Raw genomic sequence first — 20,822 nt, forward strand, 5'->3', positions numbered from 1 at the left:
GGAGATATTTGCTCATCCATGTTCATTGCTGCTCTAGGAAACTGAAATACTCTAGATGTCCATAAGCTGATAAGTGGATAATGAAAATGTGGTGCATTTGCTAAATGGAATATTACTCAGCTGTTAAAAAGAACAAAACTATGAAATTCTCAAGTAAATGGATGAACTTGGATATAATCATTCTCATTTTGTTTTTATTCTTGTTTTTGTTTTACCAAGAGAGAATTTCTGTGTAGCCCTGGCTGACCTGAAATTCAGTTTGTAGGTCAGGCTGGCCTTACACTCATAGAGACCCACCTACCTCTGCCGCCTGAGTCCTGAGATTAAAGGCATGTCCCATCATGTTTAACCAGAAATAATCATTCTAAAGGAGGTAACCCAGACCCAGCGATAAAAAAGTCAGATATTTTCTTTCATTTGTGGATGTAAGCTTTGAAACTTCAAATATGTATATTCTATTTGAAATATCCGTAGAGTTCAGGAAATTGATAAAGGTCTATGAGTGGAATTTCAAGAGGGAGGAGACAGAATCCAGTGATGCAAAGGGTTAAAGGAAAACCATGGTACATGAAGGGTTAAATGAGGAGTTGAATGAGAGGGGAGGCTAGAGGAGGGAATACTAAGAAGAATAACTACATCAAAGACATCTTGAAAAAAATCCTTCTACTGTAGAAGCTATATGTGTGTATATTTATACATGCATATTATATACATACAAAATTAAAATGCAGTTACCTGGGTTGGTGCAACAATACCCCTATTAGGCACCACAAGCTAACAACTAAAAATCCTAGTGCCAGGAATGACTCGTTTGCAGTTGTCCAGTGAGGTCCTTTGGACCTCAAACATTTTAGGGCATTGCGTTGTTCTTGGCTATTCTTAAGAACTGTATGGTGAGACCTTGTTTCTGAAGACACCAGTTGAGTCACAAAAGACAGAGAAATTAAGCTTGAGTCTCACTCGGAAGCTTCATTCTTCTTAGCTAGGTTTCATAGTACTGAAAGGTGCTATACATGCTACTAGAGAAGAAAAGGAATAGTGACTCTTACTTAGCTGTCAACTCTATCAGATAAAATAATGACCAGCCTAGGAAGATATGCCCAATGGTGCAACAGTGGCACCAATGTCTTAGAAGTAACCAACACAACTTCTGATTGGAATTAAGACTCATTCCACTAGTTGAAATTGTAACTTGCTCCTGGACCTTAGCACAATTGACGACATGATGAAAATGCCATCCAGGAAATAAAACTCATAATACTGGTACAGCTACATACCAAAACAGTGGTTCTCTGAAACCGTCCCGCAGTTTCAATAACTTGGGTTCCCTCAGGTGAAGGACTAAAGGACCTGAAATATAGGGTTCAAGAACAAGAGAAAACACAAAGCCAAGTTGTGCCCCAATCAAGGCTTCGTATCTTTACTCACAATGTCCAGAATATATATAGGTACACCGAATCTTTAGGTTACAATGATATTTGCATAATATAAACACTGTGGAAGGAGTCAGGAGCGAAGGTTACCAGCGGCTTGGATGTCTGCAGATGCCTTCAGGCAGTGGGCGTTGTCTTATCACAGCGTGAACTTCCTGGACAGCTTTCTTCAGAGACACCTGACAGTCTGCAGAGTCTTAGCTCTCCAGGTAGCAGCCTCGAGCGGAAACTGCCAGAGTCAGAAGGCTGAGCTGAAGGGGGGAGGCGACAGTTCTCAACCTCTCTAATGCTGTGACCCTTTAATACAGCTACTCATATTGTGGTGAGCCCCAACCATAACATTATTCCATTGCTACTTCATAACTATAATTTTGCTACTATTATGAATCATAGTGTAAATATCTGATGTACGACCCATGACACACAGGTTAAGAACCACTTGGCCAATACAAAAACGGAGACCTAATCCTTTAAAGTCCAAAGGCCTGGTAAGGTCTCTAAAGGTACTAACCTTGCGTTCTGCCCTCTATATGACTGCTTCAAGCCAACTGTTCTTGCTGAAGCGTGTTAACCCAGGATGTGGTTTTGTGCTTAAAAAGGTCATGCCCCAAAATGATCAGGGATACACTGGGATCCCAAACGCCCGGTGTATTTTCTGGCTAGTTAATAAAGACTTCCTCCTATTGGCTTAAACACATATCTAAGTAGTCCTCTATGATGGATACGCCAAAACAGAAATTCATGCTTGACAGTGTTAACGGGGCCCAGAACTCATGGCTAGGGAGGTCCTTGTACTTAGGGGAGAACGCACTACTATTACTTTGTTAAATGGATGTGGTATTAAACCAACTCCTAATGACTTAATCTATCCACAGAGCAGTGCATTTCTCAACTTTCATTAGGGAAGCTTAACTTTTGAACAGATGGCCATTTAATGCAGAACTCAATCAGGGAAAGCCCAAACGGATACCTAGTACACAGCGGGGCTAGCGGGATGGTCCCTGGGGAGCACACTACTTAGTACAGCAGGGCTAGCGGGATGGTCCCTGGGGAGCACACAAAGCCATAAAAGGAGAAAACTTGTGTGAGGCATGCTGTAACCTGGACCTAGGGAGCTTGCCTTTGGTGTTGCTGCTGCAGCCACAAACAGCACTGACTGAGACGGAAGGTATACTCACCCACTTGTTGAGTCATACTTGAGCCACCCACCCCTGGGCTGAAGTTCGTGGTCACTCCATCTCCCCACTTCTTATTTCCTGTGTCTTGTAAAGCTGACTGAACCCCACAGAGCAACCTCATTTGTATAGACCACACTGGAGGAAGGGACACTTCCCTTCCACTCCTCTCTCCACTTTCCTCTTCATAGTGCCTCCTTAGCCTGGAACTGGATCTCAGGGTGACAGGACAGTTTAAGCATAACAAACCCTCCATGGATCTGCCTTATTACCATGGCCGCCTGACCAAGCAAGAGTGTGAAGCCCTGCTCCTCAAGGGAAGGGTGGATGGCAACTTTCTGATAAGAGACAGCGAGTCTGTGCCAGGAGCCCTGTGCCTCTGTGTCTCGTGAGTACCCTCATTTTCATGCAGGTGAACCCTGATGGCAGCCATACATTCAGGGATTTTTATCTCATTCCACTTTGGAATGGTAATGAGCCAGGCAGGAGAGGACAGAGGATGTCTCTATCCAGCTCTTCTACCTGCCTTCCTCTCTCAGTTGTGTATGCCACATGAGCAGAGTCTGAGACAACAGAAGAGAGTAGACAAGTAAGGAAAGAGAGAAGGTGATGGGGAAAAAGAACTCATAGACCAGCATCTTCTCTCAATATCTCTTCATGTGATGTGGAGAAGGCCAGGGGGGCTTTATTATAGCATAACAGGTTGGTTGGCTGTATTTACTTGCAGTATTTAAAATGCTAATATTTCATACGTTTTCAGGTTGGTAAAGGGAGGAGAGAACATTTGTGCTTCTTATAGCCTGACAAAAGGTCAGAGGGCCTTTTGCCATAAAAGTGATTGTCATTATTAGTTGTTACATAGGGAGAGAACTTTGTTTCTGTACATGGTGCCAAAGAAACAGCTGTGAGAGAGAAATTAGGTCTATCTTAGCTTTCAAGCTACTTGGAATATCCAGGTGTTCATTTTTTTTTGTTTGTTTGATGTATCCATCAGTAGTTTGTGTGTCACAGTCATGGTCCCCATGTAGTGATGTGAAAAGATGGTAAGATCTTTACATGATGGAACCTAAGGGATACCATAGGGCCTTTGGAACTATAACCCTACGAAGAATCTCAGGGGACACTCAGTTATTTCTACCAGTGTCATTATCAAATGAATAAGACTGGCCATACTATTTCTCCATGTGGTCTTTCCCTCTGCATGATGACATCTGCCAGCATATGATACAGCCAGGTGGACCCTCACTTTACCTGGGGCCATACTGAGCAGATGAATGGTAGTGCTGGGTTTCAGAACTTAAATTGATGAGGAGAAAGTACTGAAGCTGAGGGGTCAGAGCGCTAAACCATTGCAGTTCTGGATGGGAGATGAGAAATAACTGCTCATGGCGGAGGGCAGGGCAATAGAAAAAATGCCCTCCTACTTGCAGGAGACAAGTCCTTTACTGAACTATGTGGACTTCTGAGCTGTCCCAGAGCCAGTGAAGAAAGGAAGACTTGTAATATGTAAAGGAGAGAATCCAGGAGTGGAGACTCATGCTTGTGAACCTCCCAGTTCAGATTTGCTAACCTGGGCTATAGGTGGAAGCCCTGTGTCAAAATTCCAAAGAGTAGAAAGAAAAGAGGGAGGCATAGATGGAAAAAGGAAAGAGGGAGGAAGGGAGAAAGAACGGAAGGAAGGGACCATTTACCTAGACATGGCAACGTATGCCTGCAATCAATTCCAGCCTTTGAGAGGCAGAGTCAAGAAGACCAGGAGTTCAAGGCCAGATTTGGCTACATAGTAAGTTTGAAGCTAACCTGAGCTCTATGGCACACTGTTGAAAAAAATTAAGTAGATAGATAGATAGATAGATAGATAGATAGATAGATAGATAGATAGATAGATAGATAGATGGGTAGATAGATAGATAGATAGATGGGTAGATAGATGGATGGATGGATGGATGGATAGATAGATAGATAGATAGATAGATAGATAGATAGATAGATAGATAGATAGATAGATAGATAGATAGATAGATAGATAAACAAACAAACAGAGGAGGACAGGAAGAGGAACTGTTGAAAAGGGAAGGAAGCCTCAGAGAACATCTACCTTCCAGCTTGACTAGAGAGCTCCAGTTCACACAGACCAGAAGTGGCATCTGACTTCTCAACAAGTGGGGCTAGAAAACCTCAACGTGTGAAGTGTGTGTGTGGTGTGTGACTCTGTGAAAAGGAGGAAATTGAAACTGAGTCTGCCTTTGCAGCCTGTAGTTGAGACAGGATAGATGTTAGTGGGTGAAAAGGACTCATCCCTGGAAAGAGTCTGTCAAGGGAAGGGTAGACTTTCTGTAGCCATGGAGAAGCTGCAGGTACTGTGTTGCAATGGGAGGAATTGAGGTAGTGCCTTTCTGTCACCAGAGACTCATTTGCAACTCCCAAATTCTGAGAAAGAATGGCAAAGAGTTCAGAAAGAAAAGCAGTAATCTAAACAATCTATATTAAGACATGCAAACTCCCTTTAAGAGTGCTGAAGAGATTTGCAAAGGGCTGGGTGTAGCTCAGTGGCTAGCATGCACAAGGCTCTGAGGTCAACCACAGCATAAACAGAAATTCTCAAAATAGAATTTAAAGCTGGACATGGTGTGTCTTACCTGTGTTCTCAGTATGTTGGAATCTGGGATAGGAGGAGTGTCCTGAATTTGATGCCAGTCTGGATGACACAGTGAGTTTCAGCCTGGAATATGGCATGAGATACTATCATAAGGACAAGAAAATAAGAAAGAGAGGGAGGGAAGGGATTAAGGGAGAGAGAAGGAGGAAGAGGAGAAAAAAGAGAAAAACTAAAGACACATAAAAACAAAAGCAGAACTCATTTCCTCTACCTTCAGAAGTCATGTATATTTATATAAGTACACATATCAGCAAACCTTTTGCCATGCACATATTAGAACTGTATATATAACAAATGGCTCTTGGCACATGACAGTTTTTAACCTGTTTTTCTCTGTACATTGTGTGTGTGTGTGTATCTGTGTACACATGTTAGTGTGGGGGTAGTATACACATACACGTTAGTATGTGTATGTGGAGGCCAGAAGTTACGTCAAGCATCTTCCTCAATTGCTCTCCACCTTACTTTTGGAGACAGGGTCTCTATTTCATTGATCCTGGAGCTTACTGATTTGGCCAGACTAGCTTGCCAGCCATCCTCTGCGATCCTTCTCGCCCCCCTCTTCCTCAAGCACACAATGCCAGGCTCAGCATTCATACAGACGCTGGGGATCCGCACTCAGTCCTTCACACTTGCACAGAAGCCCTTTACTGACTGAGCCATCCATCTCTCCAGCCCAACAAAGCTGCCGCTATCGTCTCTTCACAACTGAGAAGCAGGTTGCAATTCTTATCATTTATATATAGCTATTTCCAATTTTTATTTTGCATTTTATGTGATGGGTTAGATATAGGCTGGACCAATTAACATTTTTGTACATACATCTTTTAAATTTTGCCTCTTTAAAAATCTAGACAATTTGAATTTTGTCATGCACATTGACAAACACAACACCAACTTTCACTGACATACTTTCTAAGCAAGGGCAGGAAAAAGACAGATGTCAACAGACTCAAATATTGAAAGTTTTCGGGGGTCCCCTTGTGGTTTAATAATAAGGACATGTGGTATCTGTATAGTATAATGCTGTTAGTATAAGATTAACCAAGATCTACACATGGTGCTTCATGCTTCAGCATCAAATGAGGATTTCCAAGGCTAGCCCATGCTGAAGTTCAAAATAAATGAAACTAAGAGGGTCGAGCCTTTTCAAGTGCTTTTTTTTTCTGTGAGATTTAACCCGTCTAAGATATTCTCCCTTTCAGACTCAGTGGCCTTTTACCTGAGTTTCATCTTGCTCTTTTTAGTTTTACTTTTTAATTTTTTGTATCATCGTTATCTTTATATTTTCATATTTCTTCCAGATTCGTATTCATCTAGAATAATATTGTGTTATCACCCTGTCTGCTTCTTCTATTATCTGTATCATTCCTGAGTCTATTTCTATTGATTACCTTTTTATTATTGGTTTACTTGTTATTATTATTAATTCTACTTTCTGTCTTTGTTTGCGCCTGCCAAATTTTGGCTAGATGTCAGACACAGTGAATTTTACCTTCCAGAGTGTCGAAATTGTAGTGTTCTCATGAATGGTCTTGAACATTGTACTAAGAAGCTTTAAGTTATATGGAAATAGTCTCATCTTTTGAGGGTTTACTAGAACCAGTAATAACATTGCTTCTAGAGTCATATCTCTTCTCCTCCTGGGTAGACGTCGCTATCTTTCTGCATAGCCCACTGATGGATATACAAGATGTTTGATGAGAAGAACCATTTCTCAAACTCTGTGTCATTGGCCTTCTCCTAGTTCTCATTCCTCTTCATATTTAGGGAACTGTTAGACACCCCTGCACTGAGTCATCATTGTCCTTGCCATGCCACAAGAAAACTGTCTACCAGCCAAAACCAATGTAGCCAGTTTCATATGATTTCTTCCCCTATCTCAGCGATCAGTGCAGACATAGTTTATTTATTTCTTATTTCTCTCTCTCTTTCTCTCTCTCTCTCTCTCTCCCTCTCTCTCTCTCTCTCTCTCCTTACTTATTATTTATTCAGAGAATCTCATACTCTAGCTCAGGTTAACCTGAAACTCATAGTAATCCTTCTGCCTTGGTCTTCCAAGAAACAGGATTATAGGTGTACCATTATACCAAGTGTTTGTTGTATTATAGATAGAATTCAGGGCCTCATGAAAGCACTCTACCCATTGAACTAGATTTCTGCCAAGGGCCAGGCTCGGCTTAGAGAAAGGTTCAGGAGAGGCTATTTGAGAGTGGTGAAAAACAGGACTCAAAGTCAATCATGAGGAACAAGCTGACAGCCTGTGTTCTGTTTGAGACAACTTTTTCTGAAGATCTCCAGAGAGCTCAGCTCTAGCAGACCAAGGCCTAGTCTTTATTTACATATAAATTCAGCCGTTTACTCCAGGTTCTCTTTTGGTTATTCCATGAATTAGCATTCCATGACCTCAGTCCCTGATTCTTAGAAAAAGACAGCAAGCACATTTTTTTTTTTTAACATTGCAAATGGATTCAACATTTGCTTGCTTAAGCCAGAGACAGAATATCATGTTTACATTATGGTCTTGGAAGATGAATTTGGTGCTTCTGGTGAGGCTCAGCCCAAGGGAGACACACATACGAGCAGCATTTCCAGAAGTAGAGTAAGGAAGGGTGGTCAATGAAGAAACATGAACTAAATGAATAGTTGGAGTTCATAAACATCAGAACAAAGTACAACCCAGAGAAGGTTGGAAAGAGGATGTGGGACACAGAGTATCCAACACAGGAGTGATGATGGGATATTCGTCACATCAGGTCCAAGATAACTCATGGGTATACAAAAGGAGATGTGAAGCAAAAGGTAGATAAACGAATCTGGAATTCAGGATTAAGTTGGATCTAGGAACACAGCTAAAATATAGTTCAATAAAAATATTTTACCAGTGGACTTTCTGTTTAAAAACATTAAAACATTGCAGCTTTCTTTATTTGATGAACTGTTCTTTCAAAATCTCCTGGTAAGATTTCTTCATATAGGCTCAGCACATTCTATGTAGGTCAAGACTTGTATACTGGGTCTGTATTAAGAGTCAGGCATTTTGTTAGAGTAGATAAATCAGACGTTGTGATTCTGGTCTTTAAAAACTTGTTCAACATGTTAATTACAGGTTTTGGATAGTAGTGGGTAGTGTTTTGTTTGTTTTTTCCGAAAGTCTGACTCCTTTGCTCCATCTCAATACATTGCACTTGAGATTCTCAATGCCCTGAACTCAGCAACTTGTATCACCAGCTGTTGGTGCAGACCCCTGAGAAGCAAACATGGCATGTGGTCCACTTATTCTGGCATGTTAATTGTTAGTGTACTGTGATATCTTTACTGTCTTATCATAGTCTGATATTTGGTCTTAAATGTCAATATAACACAATCTAGAATCACTTTGGAAGAGAGTCTTAAGGAAGGATTGTCTAGATCACGTTGATCTGTGGGCACGTCTATGGGAAATTATCGTAATTATATTCATTGGAGTGGAAAGCTCACCCACTGTGGGTGGCACCATTCCCTAGACAGAGTCTTGAACTGTGTAAGAGTAAAGGAACTAAACTAAGTACAAATGTCGATACATTATTTTCTTACCTTTTCCTTCTTGACTATGGATGTAGTACCAATTGCCTTATGCTCCTCTCAGTGTGACTTTCCTACAATGATGAACTATAAACTGGAACAATGAGTTAAAATAAACCCTTTTTCCCCCAGTTGCTTTTGGCATTGTACTTTATCCCAGCAACAGAAATGATGGTAAGAAACATAGCTTTATATGAAGACCCAGGATTATTAAAGCAGGAAAGTACCAAGTGCCCATCAGCTCCTTTGCGCACAGGAAACTACCTCTGACTACCTCTTTCCCACGCCCCACCCCTCCCTCTCAAACCCACAGGGGAAAAGAAATCAGGAACTAAAATCTCTTAGATTGACATTTGAAGTTTCTTCCTTTCTTTTTTTTTGTTTTTGTTTTTGTTATTGTTTTTGTTTTTCAAGACAGGATTTCTCCGTGTAGCCCTGGCTGTCCTGGAACTCACTCTGTAGACCAGGCTGGTCTCAAACTCAGAAATCCGCCTGCCTTTGCCTCCCAAGTGCTTGGACTAAAGGCATGCACCACCACTGCCCAGCTTGAAATCAGTTTCTTAAAAGATATACTTTTTTCTGTATGTTGAATAAGATAAACCCCTGAAAGAATTGCTAAAGAAAGTATACCTTTTGCTGTCCAAATACTGAGTGTCAAGAGGTTGATGAAAAAGTAAGAAGTCCTTAGGGCTTAACTTTTTTCCTATGTTCATTTGTCTTGTTTTGAGTTTCTATAAAGAGTGGAACAGTCAGTAAACAATGGGAATCTGGAAGGCTCCCATTTACATCACTAGAGGTTTAGGTAACAAAACCTGTAACTAGTTCATTTGCCATTTGTTCTTTCTTTCTTTCCTTTCCTCCTCTTCCTTTTTGTTCCTCCTCCTCCTCCTCCTCCTCCTCCTCCTCCTCCTCCTCCTCTTCCTTCTACATAGCCCTGGTTGTGTTGAAATTCACTATATAAATCAGGTTAGTCTCAAACTCAAGAGAGATCTGCCTGCCTCTGCTTTCTGAGTGGTGGGATTAAAATCAGGTACTATATCATTCCTGGCTTCTGTAACTTGCTTTCGATACAAAAATATCGATCCTTTTAAAATTCAAAATGTTCATGAATGATCTTTTCACAGTTGCATAAATATGACCAGATTATTAAAGAAGAATAAGCAAGAAAGTTTTGGGGGGTGTGTGGAGCTCCTGTATTAGTGTTCCACAGACAAAGTAAATAAAGCTTTTCAATAACTGACAGTCCTCTACTCAATAGCTGAAAATCTACACAAAGGCAATTCCTTTGTACGCATTGAACCCCCTGATGAACCTCCCCTTCTTCCAGCTTTCCTCCAGCAGTCCTTTCTTCTTTGACTTTCCCTCCCTTCATCCCCTCTTCTGCCCTTCCTTAGTGTGTAACTAAATTTGCATTTGAATAAAGCTATTTTCTTTGGTTTTTTTTTTCTGTGACTGATAGGAGCATATTAGGTTTATGAAGTTTTCAATCATTGTTCAATGATTTTTTTTTTAATTTGGTTCTGTTTGAGAGTGTGTGGGGTGTCTCATGCACATGGAGGCCTGAAGTTGAAGTAGAGAATCCTCTGGAATAGCTTTCACTATACTCCTTGAGGCAGACCCTCTCAGTCAAGCCCAGAGCTGACAAATGAAACTAGTCTTCCTGAAGAGACCCTGTGGGACAAAGGATTAAGCACATATCATGCTCAGACACCAATTTCCAACACAAAGAGATCCTCTATTAAGCAAGAGAGAAAAGAGACAGGGTGACTGAATCTGAGTGGGCTGAAGCAGCAGCAAGAGTCTCTGCAATGGTTTTTAAGGAGAAAATGGGGAAGTCTGTGCTAGAGTAAACTGGTAAGCCCTGCTTGGATCTGTTGGTCAGTGTAGTCAAATAAAGAATGCTGATAGCTAGACCTTGGTAGCCAGCCTCAGGAATGAGGAAGTGTCCAAATATGGGAATCTGGTGGCTTGGTACAGGAAAGTGTGAAAGGGCATCCTGCCCTTATTATAGCTCTTTACTTACCAGAAACCTTGCCCTGGGGATGCCCTGTCTCTACTTATTCCTTCTGAGGCTGGAGTTACAGGATATCAGCCACACCCACTTGGAAGTCTGTGGATTTTTAGGGAATCCAAACTCCAGTCCTCACACTTTACATTAAATGTGCCTTAAACAGTGACCCATCTTCCTAGACCCCAGTTTGTAATTATTTGTAATAATTTTCTTTAATCGTTAAAAATAATTAGGTATTTTATTACTTTATGTTTTTCCTTGGTTTATATACTCATGGATCGTTAATATTTTATCTTAAAGATGCATTTATTTCTAGTGTTCAAGTTTTTGCCTGCATGTGAATATGTATACCATGAGTGTGCCTGGTGCCCACAGAGGACAGAAGAAAGAGTAAGTCCCTAGAACTGAAGTATAGGAGGCTATGAACTGTCAATGCAGGAGCTGAAAACTGAACCTGGGTCCTCTACAACTGCTCTTAAGTGTTGAGCCATCTCTTCAGACCCTTTTGAAATATCTTAAACTAATTAAATATTTAGGTTCAATAATCTTTAATTTTTAATAAATGGTTTTTTACAGAGCAAGTTCTGGGACAGCCAGAGCTATACAGAGAAACCCTATCTCAAAACAAAAAAACAAAAACAAAACAAAAAAGAAGAAGAAGAAGAAGAAGAAGAAGAAGAAGAAGAAGAAGAAGAAGAAGAAGAAGAAGAAGGAGAAGAAGAAGGAAAAGGAGGAGGGAGAAGAAGAAGGAGAAGAAGAAGGAAAAGGAGGAGGGAGAAGAAGAAGGAGAAGGAGGAGGAGGAGGAGGAGGAGGAGAAGAAGAAGAAGAAGAAGAAGAAGAAGAAGAAGAAGAAGAAGAAGAAGAAGAAGAAGAAGAAGAAGAAGAAGAAGAAGAAGAAGTTGTTTAAGTGAAGCCGGTCAGGGTAGCATAGGTCTTTTATTTCAGAATTTAGAAACAGAGACATGTAGTTCTCTGTGAGTTCCAGGCCATTCTGGTCTATCCAGTGAATTCCAGGTTAGTAGGGTTACATGTTGAGGCCCTGTCTTAAAGGGGTGGGACAAGAGGGAGATGAAGAGCGGAGGGTAACAGTCTTAACACAAAGCCAATCTACACAGCCATATTCGCTTCCCAGCTCTCTTCTGGGAAGCAACAGAGTTGAGCTTAATTGAAGTTCTAGTTTGCCGAATGAGTAAATAAAGCAAAGATGGTAAAAAAAAAAAATAAGTATAAGTGTATATATTCCTTGATTTATGATAAAATTATGTTGTAATAACCCTATGTAAATTTAAAATGCTGTTCAAACTACACACAATATGCCATACATACTAAACAACATATTTTCACTCAGAAAACTGGTTATTTCCTGTCTTAAGATTTCTATTGCTGTAAAAAGACACCATGACCAAGGCAACCCTAATAAAAGGACAACATTTAATTGGGGCAGGCTTACAGGTTCAGAGGTTCAGTTCATTATCATCAAGCAGGAACATGGCAGCGTCTAGGCAAACAATGTGCTGGAGATGGAGCTGAGAGTTCTACATCTTGCTCCGAAGGGAACCAGTAGAAGACTACTGTTTTCCAGGAAGCTAAGAGGAGGGTCTCAAAGTCCATCCCAGAGTGACACACTTCCTCCAACATGTCCATACTTACTCCATCAAGGCCACAGTTCTAATAGTGGCATTCTCTAGGCTAAGCATATTCAAATCATCACAGTTGAATCACATATGTGATACATACACACACACACACATATATGTCTCACCTGAGTATTAAAGGAAGTGAAGTAATGATAATGTAATGATGGGTAAGTAATCTAAGCAAGATAAATGTATTGACTTGTTTTCTACTGCTTTGATAAACACCATGACTGTCAGGATTAAGTGGTAGAGGTACCTTGGTGGGTCTAGGCCAAGGTATGCCAATAACAAATCACACCATGCCATAGGTGTAATGCAAGAGGTTTATTGGATGGTATGAGGCAAAGGCATTTTCAGAGTGGGCATGAGAGAGAGACAGAGAGACAGAGACAGACAGACAGAGAGACAGAGATAGAGACAAAGAGACAAAGAGAAAGACAGAGACAGATGATCGATAGAGGGCCAATGACGTAGTGAAGGACCTTTCAAAGGGTGTGTGCATGCTGCATAGGAGAATACAGGACTCATAGCTACAGTGGACATACACTGGACACGCAGTGGATAGGTGATAATGTAAGCTGCCGATTGCTGAGCCACTGAAGGCAGGCTGGGAGAATGCCTGGTTTATAACATAACCAAGAGCAACTTGAGGAGAAAATAGCGTATTTGGTTTATGATTCCAGATCTCAGTTCATCATTCAGCAAAGTCAGGGCAGGAACCACAGAGAAAAGCTGCTGACTGACTTGCTCCTTAGACCCATGTTCAGCTGCCCCCGCCCCGCTCCACCCCACTTGAAAACATGGTGCATCACATCTGGTGTATTTATTCATGTGTAAAACAATGAATTCACGTGGGATATGGAAAAAAACAATGACTATTGATAAGTTATTCTCTGCCAGTGAATTGAGTTCATTCAAGCTAAAGTCTGTAAAGGCTTAGTTTATTGGGAAGCCACTGGCCCCAAGGAACTAGGGTCCAGGAAGTCTCCATGGAGAGGGAGACAGAGGAGAGGGGGAAGTGAAAGAGAGAAACAGAAAAAAGAGAGAAAGAGAGAATGAGCATGCACATGCAGAGAGACAGAGAAGAGAGAGAGAGAGAAAGAAAGAGGGGGAGGAGAGAGAGGGGAGGAGGAGGGAGTGAAGGAGAACAAAATGTCTTCATTCCATAGGGAGGAGATTCTTCTGGGGAAGAGGAAGCCCGGCCCCTTGGTTGGAAAGTTTGAGGAAGGGACTAGGGGATGCTGGGAGAACCTGGAAGATGGGTCTGCTTTGATTTATTTAATACCTTAGCTGGATTTTCCTGGGTCTGAGTCCCAACAGTTACTATTAGAAACGAGCAGGAAAAGGTCATTTGTGACTAGGAGAATTTTGCTTCTGACTATCAACATTCAGAGTATTTCACACTGTCTTGGTAATGATGCACACACCACTCGGAAATAGCCCGTCTCTTTCCTCTAGGGAGTCACAGTGAAATGACCTTCTCCTACAGTGGTAAACACTAAAAGAAGTTATCTTGTAATGCCATTGTGAACATTGAGACAAAATCATTTCTAACTGATGAAAAGTGCTAGCAGGACAATCCCTGAGCCACCCTTGAGATTGTCTTGAGAAGTGGGTGAGGGAAAGAGGTTGTACTTCCTGGCAAAGGTCAGATTGTCACAAGGATCTTAACTCTTTCCGCTCTTCTCCTTTGCTAGATAGAGTTCACACTCCATCATCTCATTGAGGCTCTGTGTTTAAATACCAAACCCTTCTGTCTTTCAACTTCAGCTGAGAGGATCTAGGAATGTCCAGTTCCTTCTTGGGATTTAAGACTGAAAAACACATTGTGTCTAAAGTATGAAGACAGCCATCATAGAGATTTGTACAAAAGAACCTTATGATTCACAGAGCCATTTTCCCACAGGTTTAAAAAGCTTGTCTACAGCTACCGAATCTTCAGAGAGAAACATGGATATTACAGGATAGAGGTAAGACTACATACGTAAGGACTGCCAAAGCAGGAGTGCCATACCAAGTTAGATAAGCAATGAGCTCTGTCTCTCCCTGAGAGAAACATTGCTGGAACTGTATTTCACATTTTAATAACCCTGGCTCTTTCCTCCAAAATGAAGAGACAGCCAAGCCCTCACATGTAAAGGTGAAACACATGGGCCTGAACTCCATTTAAAACAGTTGTACAGCACATGACTTTAATCCCAGCCATCAGGAGGCAGAGGTGGGAAGAGTTCTCTGAGTTGGAGGCTAGCCTGGTCTAGGACAACCAGGGCTAGACAGAGAAACCCTGTCTGGGGGTTTCCTGTTTGGGGGTCTGGATTTTTTGTTTTTGTTTTTTTGTTTTTGTTTTTGTTTTTCAAGATAGGGTTTCTCTGTGTAGCCCTGGCTGTTCTGGAACTCACTCTGTAGACCAGGCCGGTCTCAAACTCAGAAATCCGCCTGCCTCTGCCTCCCAAGTACTGGGACTAAAGGCGTGCGCCACCACTGCCCAATCAAAACTGTTTTTGAATTAGAAAACTAACCCATATCCCAGGATGAGAGTGGGGGGGGGGGGCAAGTGAGAAGAGGCTCACATGTTCAAGAGTCAAGCATATCTTAAACAGCTGGATGCTGTAGGAACTCCTTTTAGTTTTTCTGATTTACTGTGAATTCAACAGGGAAATGCCTTTGCTTCTTTTGCATTTAGTTATCTGCTTTAAGAAGTAAGTATAACAAATGTAATAGAATTCTTAATTACCAACATAAAATCTGAAAATACAACCTGAAAAAGATCTTCAATATGCTTTTGTTTACTGTGAAGATCAGAAAGAGATTAAAACATACAACAATCCCTAAAATACTTAAGCATCTATTGTTTCTTTTGCTGTAAGGACATCCTTAAGCCAACTGCTGAAACTTAATTTTAGAATTCAAACAAGATTAGTAATTAGTACTTTACAAAACTTAATTGTCTCATTTGAAACATTAAAATATGGTGGTACAAGGTCTTTGCTTTTTGGACTACTGAAGTACTTAGAATTAGTTAAAGAAATACCATGCCTTCAACCTGATTCCTCAAATATTCTTGAATATTTTTGAGACTATAATATATAATTATGTAATATGATATAATGAGATTATAGTGTTGCCTCTATCTTTCTTCCCATCAGACACTCTTATAAACTCATCCCTCTTCTCTTCTTAACTCATGGCCTTTTTTGTTTAATTTGATGTGGGAAGACTCACAGTTTTGTTTTGTTTTGTTTTGTTTTTAGTTTGTTTTGTTGTTTTTCTTTCTGAGACAAGGTTTCTCGGTGTAGACTCTGCTGTAATGGACCTCACTCTGTAGACCAGGCTAGCCTCAAACTCACAGAGATCTGCTTGTCTCTGCCTTCCAAGTGCTGGGATTAAAGGCATGTGTCACTGCCCAGCCTCAGGGCTTCTTTTTATATTGTTATTATTCACCTCCTCCACACACACATGCACACACACACCTCCCCACATGTTCATGCACAGGCATACACACACACATACACACACACACACACACACACTCACATGCACACACACATACACACATGTTCATGCACAGGCATATACACACACACATACACTCACACACACACACACACACACACACCTACCTAAATACATAAATATAACCTACTCATCTGTGTAAGGTTACGTGTAGCCATAAAGTTTCACTAACATGGCTGCCTGAACATGACTTGAACAAAGTCGACTCCGACAGGCACACCAGCATGGGTGAGGGGAAGCTCAAGAGGCCTTGGGTGTACATAAAGAATTACAGGAAACTAAAGGATGCTGAGAGGAATGGTCTTGCCTAGGAAAAGCACACCAAGCAGGTATTGAATACCAAAGGGTCAGGCATGAAAGCATTTTTTTAAATTGAATATACATCTGTACAGTGGCTATGGTGGTTCACCCCTGTGATCATAGCACTCAAGACATAGAAGCAGGAGACCAGAAGTTCAAAGTCATCCTTAACTGTGTAAGACATTTGAGGCCTGCTTGGGCTACATGAAATTTTGTCTCAAAAACAGAACATATATTTGTGTGTGTGTGTGTGTGTGTGTGTGTGTGTGTGTGTCTGCGTGTCTGTGTGTGTTTTTACATATTTTAGAGAGAATGAATGGGCAAACAAATAAAATATATAGAACACGAATGGGGAATATATAGAAATCTTAGTTTTATTATTTCTCCAGTTTATATGCCTCTGAAATTACCTCAAAAATAAAATGCCTTCTATAAACTAGGCTATTTTGAAACATATTTTTCCTTTTTCTTGTATACACTGGGGAATTCTGGATATTCCTTCAGAATCTGTTTGGTCCCTATTCTGAACAAAATGGAGAGCTCCCCCCACTAAGCACATAAGCATGTAACCAGGGGCGGAGCTCCCCCCACTAAGCACATAACTTAGCTACAGAGGGGCATGTGACCAGGGGCAGCTTTGCGGTGGTGGCTAGAGCTGAAGTGGCTCCACTAAAGGAAGGCTCACTGAAGCACTCCCATCTCTGCTATGGAGGTTGAGCATGCACTTCCAAAAAGCTCCTTTCAACCATCCAAGCATCTCTGTTGGCCAATGCTAAGGCCATAGAACCACCATAGCGATGATAAAACAAACAAACAAACAAACAAACAAACAAACAAAAAAACTTACAAAAAAGCAGGGGAAGAAATTCTTTTTGTTTTTAAATTCCTTCTGTAGGATCCTAACAGAAAAGAGGATTTTATTTCTAGCTGCTAACCAGAAAAGAGGTCTGTGGTTTTCCCCAGTCACGGTTGGCATCATGCTCTCAGGATAAACTGGAATTTGGTTCTCTTAACTGCACTCTACGGAGCATCTACATGCATCTTATCTTATAAGTCAATTGCATATTTTGCATTTTCTATCAGGAGCCCCCTAACTCAGCAAAGGCTGGTAACATGGCAGAGTCTGGTGTCAGTCTTGGAGACCGTTTACAGTGGATAAGAACCACTCCAGACAAATTGCCAGTAATGGGGCTTGCTCAATACAGAGGAGGACCTTTGAATAGAAGTCACCTATATACAGAGTAGCTAGGATAAGGGGTTCCTCTTCAGAATGAGGAACCTCTGGGAACTGCAGTTGGTGAGAGAACCCCGTCTGAGTTGTTGGCATCTTAGTTTCTGCTTGTGGATTCTCAGAAGGAGCCCTAAAACCCGTTGTTGTAAGAAGTGTTACATTTTACCCAAGGTTGCATTACGAAGTGACCTTCTTTTTTAAAAAATTAATTTATTCACTTTGTATCCCAATATCAGTCACTCCCCTCTCTTCCCAGTACTCTTTCACACAGAACTTTCACCACTCTCCCCTCTCCTTCTCCACTGAGGGGTCCTGCCCCACCCCCACCCCTGCACCTCATGTCACTGCAGAACTAGATGCAGCCTCTCCCAGTGAGGCCAGACAAGGGGGCCCAGATAGGGGAACTGGATCCTCAGACAAGCAACAGATTCAGGGATAGCCTCAGCTTCAGCTGTCCAGGGACCTGCACGAAGATCAAGGTGAACTTCTGCTACACATATTTGCAGGGGGCCTAGGTCAAGCCCTGCTCACTCTTTGGTTGGTGGATCAGTTAAGAGTGACCTTCTTATGTCTTTGCAGACTGAGGCTGATACTCCAAAAAAGATCTTTCCAAACCTACAGGAATTAGTCTCCAAATACGAAAAACCGAATCAAGGATTGGTGGTTCCCCTTTCAAACCCAATAATGAGAAATGACCTATACCCAAGAGGGAGAAGAGAGGAGTTAGAGCTGAATGTTTATGGTAAGAGCCCTGACACAGGCTTAGAAGAGCCTCTAATCCCATATCCAGGAATGACAAGGGGAAGGTTCTGGGCAAAAGGCTGACTTTGAGTTCATTCTGTGACCATGCATAGTCCATTCAAGTTTGGGAATAAACTCACACATGGACAGGTTTTCACTGGGAAAATCATGTCAAATCCCCTACCAAGGCTTATCCTGTTACATTTCCCTCCATTTTTTTTTGCTAAGCACTCATTTATAAAATGATCAGCGACAAATTATTTCACATATATCCCTAAAGGTATGAAGCCCTTGAGAATAGTGGGGGATGGTCAGTATTCGTGAAGGAAGTCTATTCACAGGACTCTTAGATCATATTGCAAGCTCACCCTCGCCTTCATCATCTACCTGCAGTTTGAAAGAATCTAGCATCTGCCCACTAAGGTAAATTTTGAGTTAAACCCAGATGCCAAGAGACATTTCTCTGTATATGGTTTCATTCTGCATGAGAGGGATTAGAGTTGCCTGTGGGCAGCCTCTGTGCTGACAGCAGATCTGCTAACTAGGGAGAAAGGTGAGGGCCCTGAGTTCTCGGGGAGCCTGCAAGCACCCATTTCCACTGTATTCTGTCTGAGCAAAGTCACTCTTCAGACTGCCAAGGTAAGCATTTCCTTTCCCTAAAAAGATTAATGTGGAATTTTAATGATTAAGATAAAGCCTGACCCCTAGTCTTCTTTCTGTTGATTCACCACCTTTCAGGGGATTGTGCGGTCATTACGATTTGATCATTTTCTGTAGACCCGGCCACAGACAGAGCCCCACTGCCTTTTTCCAACAAAATCTATAGAATTAGGAAACATTAAAAGGGCTTGAGAAATAGCCGGCTTTTATAGTGCTTACTTTCAAGTGTATGGATCTGACTTTGATCCTCAGAAGTGACGGTTTTCAAAATTTGGACATGGTGGCATATCGTTATCATCCCAGTGTTGCAGAGGCAACAATAGTTAGATGTTGGATGTTCCTTGACCATGAAACCTGGTGAGCTCCAGGTGAGAGGAAGACCCTATTTCGAAAAATATGGTAGGTGAAACCTGAAGCACAACATACGAGGTTAACCTCTGGCCTCCGCACACACAGGCACCCATGTGCATATGCACCTGTACCACACACACCTACACACTTACACACAAAAGCATTAAGGGAGCTCCATTTGTCACGCAACCCCTCTTTGGCCCAGAAAGTTCCTAGTGGCTCTGCAGCCTTGGAGATGTCTCTCTGATGTGCCATCGGCACTGCTTTGGGCCTGATCTTCTTTTCTTGGGGTGGAGCTGGCTGATGGGACTTCTGGGACTGAAATGTCATGGCTGTCCTTTGCTTTTTCTACAGAGAACACTGATAAGGAGTATGTGGACATCTTGCCTTAAAGACAAGGACATTGGGCAAGGCAAGCTAGAGAAGAGATGACTCTGCTCTCAGCTGCCACATCTGCAAATATGAATCTAAAATGCCTACTTCTAGTGGGCCACTGAGACTCTCTGATTCAGATAGCAAGATCTGTTCTGCAGCCTTGGAGGAGTCATTTCCCCCATGTCTGCCTTCTGGCACACTCAAGAGGCTCCAAAGCCACTACTTACCTCTTACTCCTTTATCTTGAAGTTGAACAGCCATAACCCAGTCTCCTATCCAGTTAGAGGCAGCTCCCCTCCTACATGGTTGACAACTTCCAACAAGACAATGGGAAATGAAGCAGAACAAGTACTTCATACAGCAGAAAAAGTACTTAATGGTGACTTCAGAGTTCCTGTCATGTGGCTCTGTGACTCAGCTTCTTCATCAATTCAACAATTGGTTGATCCACATTACCCGGACTCTCCATTGAGCCCGGTTGTGTCAGGTGGAGCAGGGAGCCTGAGCAGCAGAATCAGGATCTAGGGATACTGAAGAAGCAAGCATGTTCGCCCCACCTGTGAGGTCCTGGTCCTGATGGAGGTTGTGACCCACCCTGTAACTGCGGGCTTTTCCACCTGTGCCCCAGTTCCTGAATAATGAATGACTCCTTGGCTTGTTTATTTATGAAATTAATGCCTAAGGCTTGAACTAGAATTCCTACGGAGATTGTAACTTATTTGACCCATTTATTCCATTCCGCGTCTGTCACATGTCTCCTCAGTGTCATACCTTTGACTTCCTCCCAGACTTGGTAGTAGAGAATCTTCCCTGGCCTAATTATTTCCCAGAGTTCCTCTCTTCTTTCTCTGCTGGATTTCCCTCCTTCAAATCCTACCTTTGCTTACTGGCCATCAGATATTCATGGAGGGGTGATGCTTCCACACAGTACAAAGAGACGGGCGATGCTTCCGCGCAGTGCACAAAGATTATCCCTGTGTTGCCCTGTCTCCCTTTCCCTTCAGTTTGGGCTAGCCTTCTGTCTCTTCTTTCTAAGGCTTACCTTCTGTCCAACATTCTTCTGGCCACATTTTCCCCTAAGTTTTCCAAATTCAACACATGCAGCCATCACTTTGCTAGCTCTGCCTTCTGGTAAATGTGATTAAAATATTTATTTTTATCAATTTTTTTT

General features: G+C 41.8%; 1 protein-coding gene and 1 long non-coding RNA gene across 2 annotated transcripts; one reads left to right on the forward strand and one right to left on the reverse strand.

Moving 5' to 3' along the window:
- Positions 1–1,389: 1,389 nt before the first annotated feature.
- Positions 1,390–2,693, reverse strand: LOC116103211. The gene is made up of 2 exons (XR_004123433.1): positions 2,612–2,693; positions 1,390–1,684 (listed from the first exon to the last, which is right to left on the reverse strand). It is a non-coding gene; the product is annotated as an uncharacterized LOC116103211 (long non-coding RNA).
- On the forward strand, positions 2,605–20,362 carry Sh2d1b (SH2 domain containing 1B). Its single transcript, XM_031388812.1, has 4 exons — positions 2,605–2,996; positions 14,387–14,450; positions 18,104–18,266; positions 19,631–20,362. Exons 1-4 carry the CDS (start codon positions 2,863–2,865, stop codon positions 19,666–19,668), a joined length of 399 nt encoding a protein of 132 aa, XP_031244672.1. The 5' UTR covers positions 2,605–2,862; the 3' UTR covers positions 19,669–20,362.
- Positions 20,363–20,822: the final 460 nt, after the last annotated feature.

The sequence above is a fragment of the Mastomys coucha genome, unplaced genomic scaffold, assembly GCF_008632895.1.
Source record: "Mastomys coucha isolate ucsf_1 unplaced genomic scaffold, UCSF_Mcou_1 pScaffold1, whole genome shotgun sequence".
Classification (NCBI taxonomy): domain Eukaryota; kingdom Metazoa; phylum Chordata; class Mammalia; order Rodentia; family Muridae; genus Mastomys; species Mastomys coucha.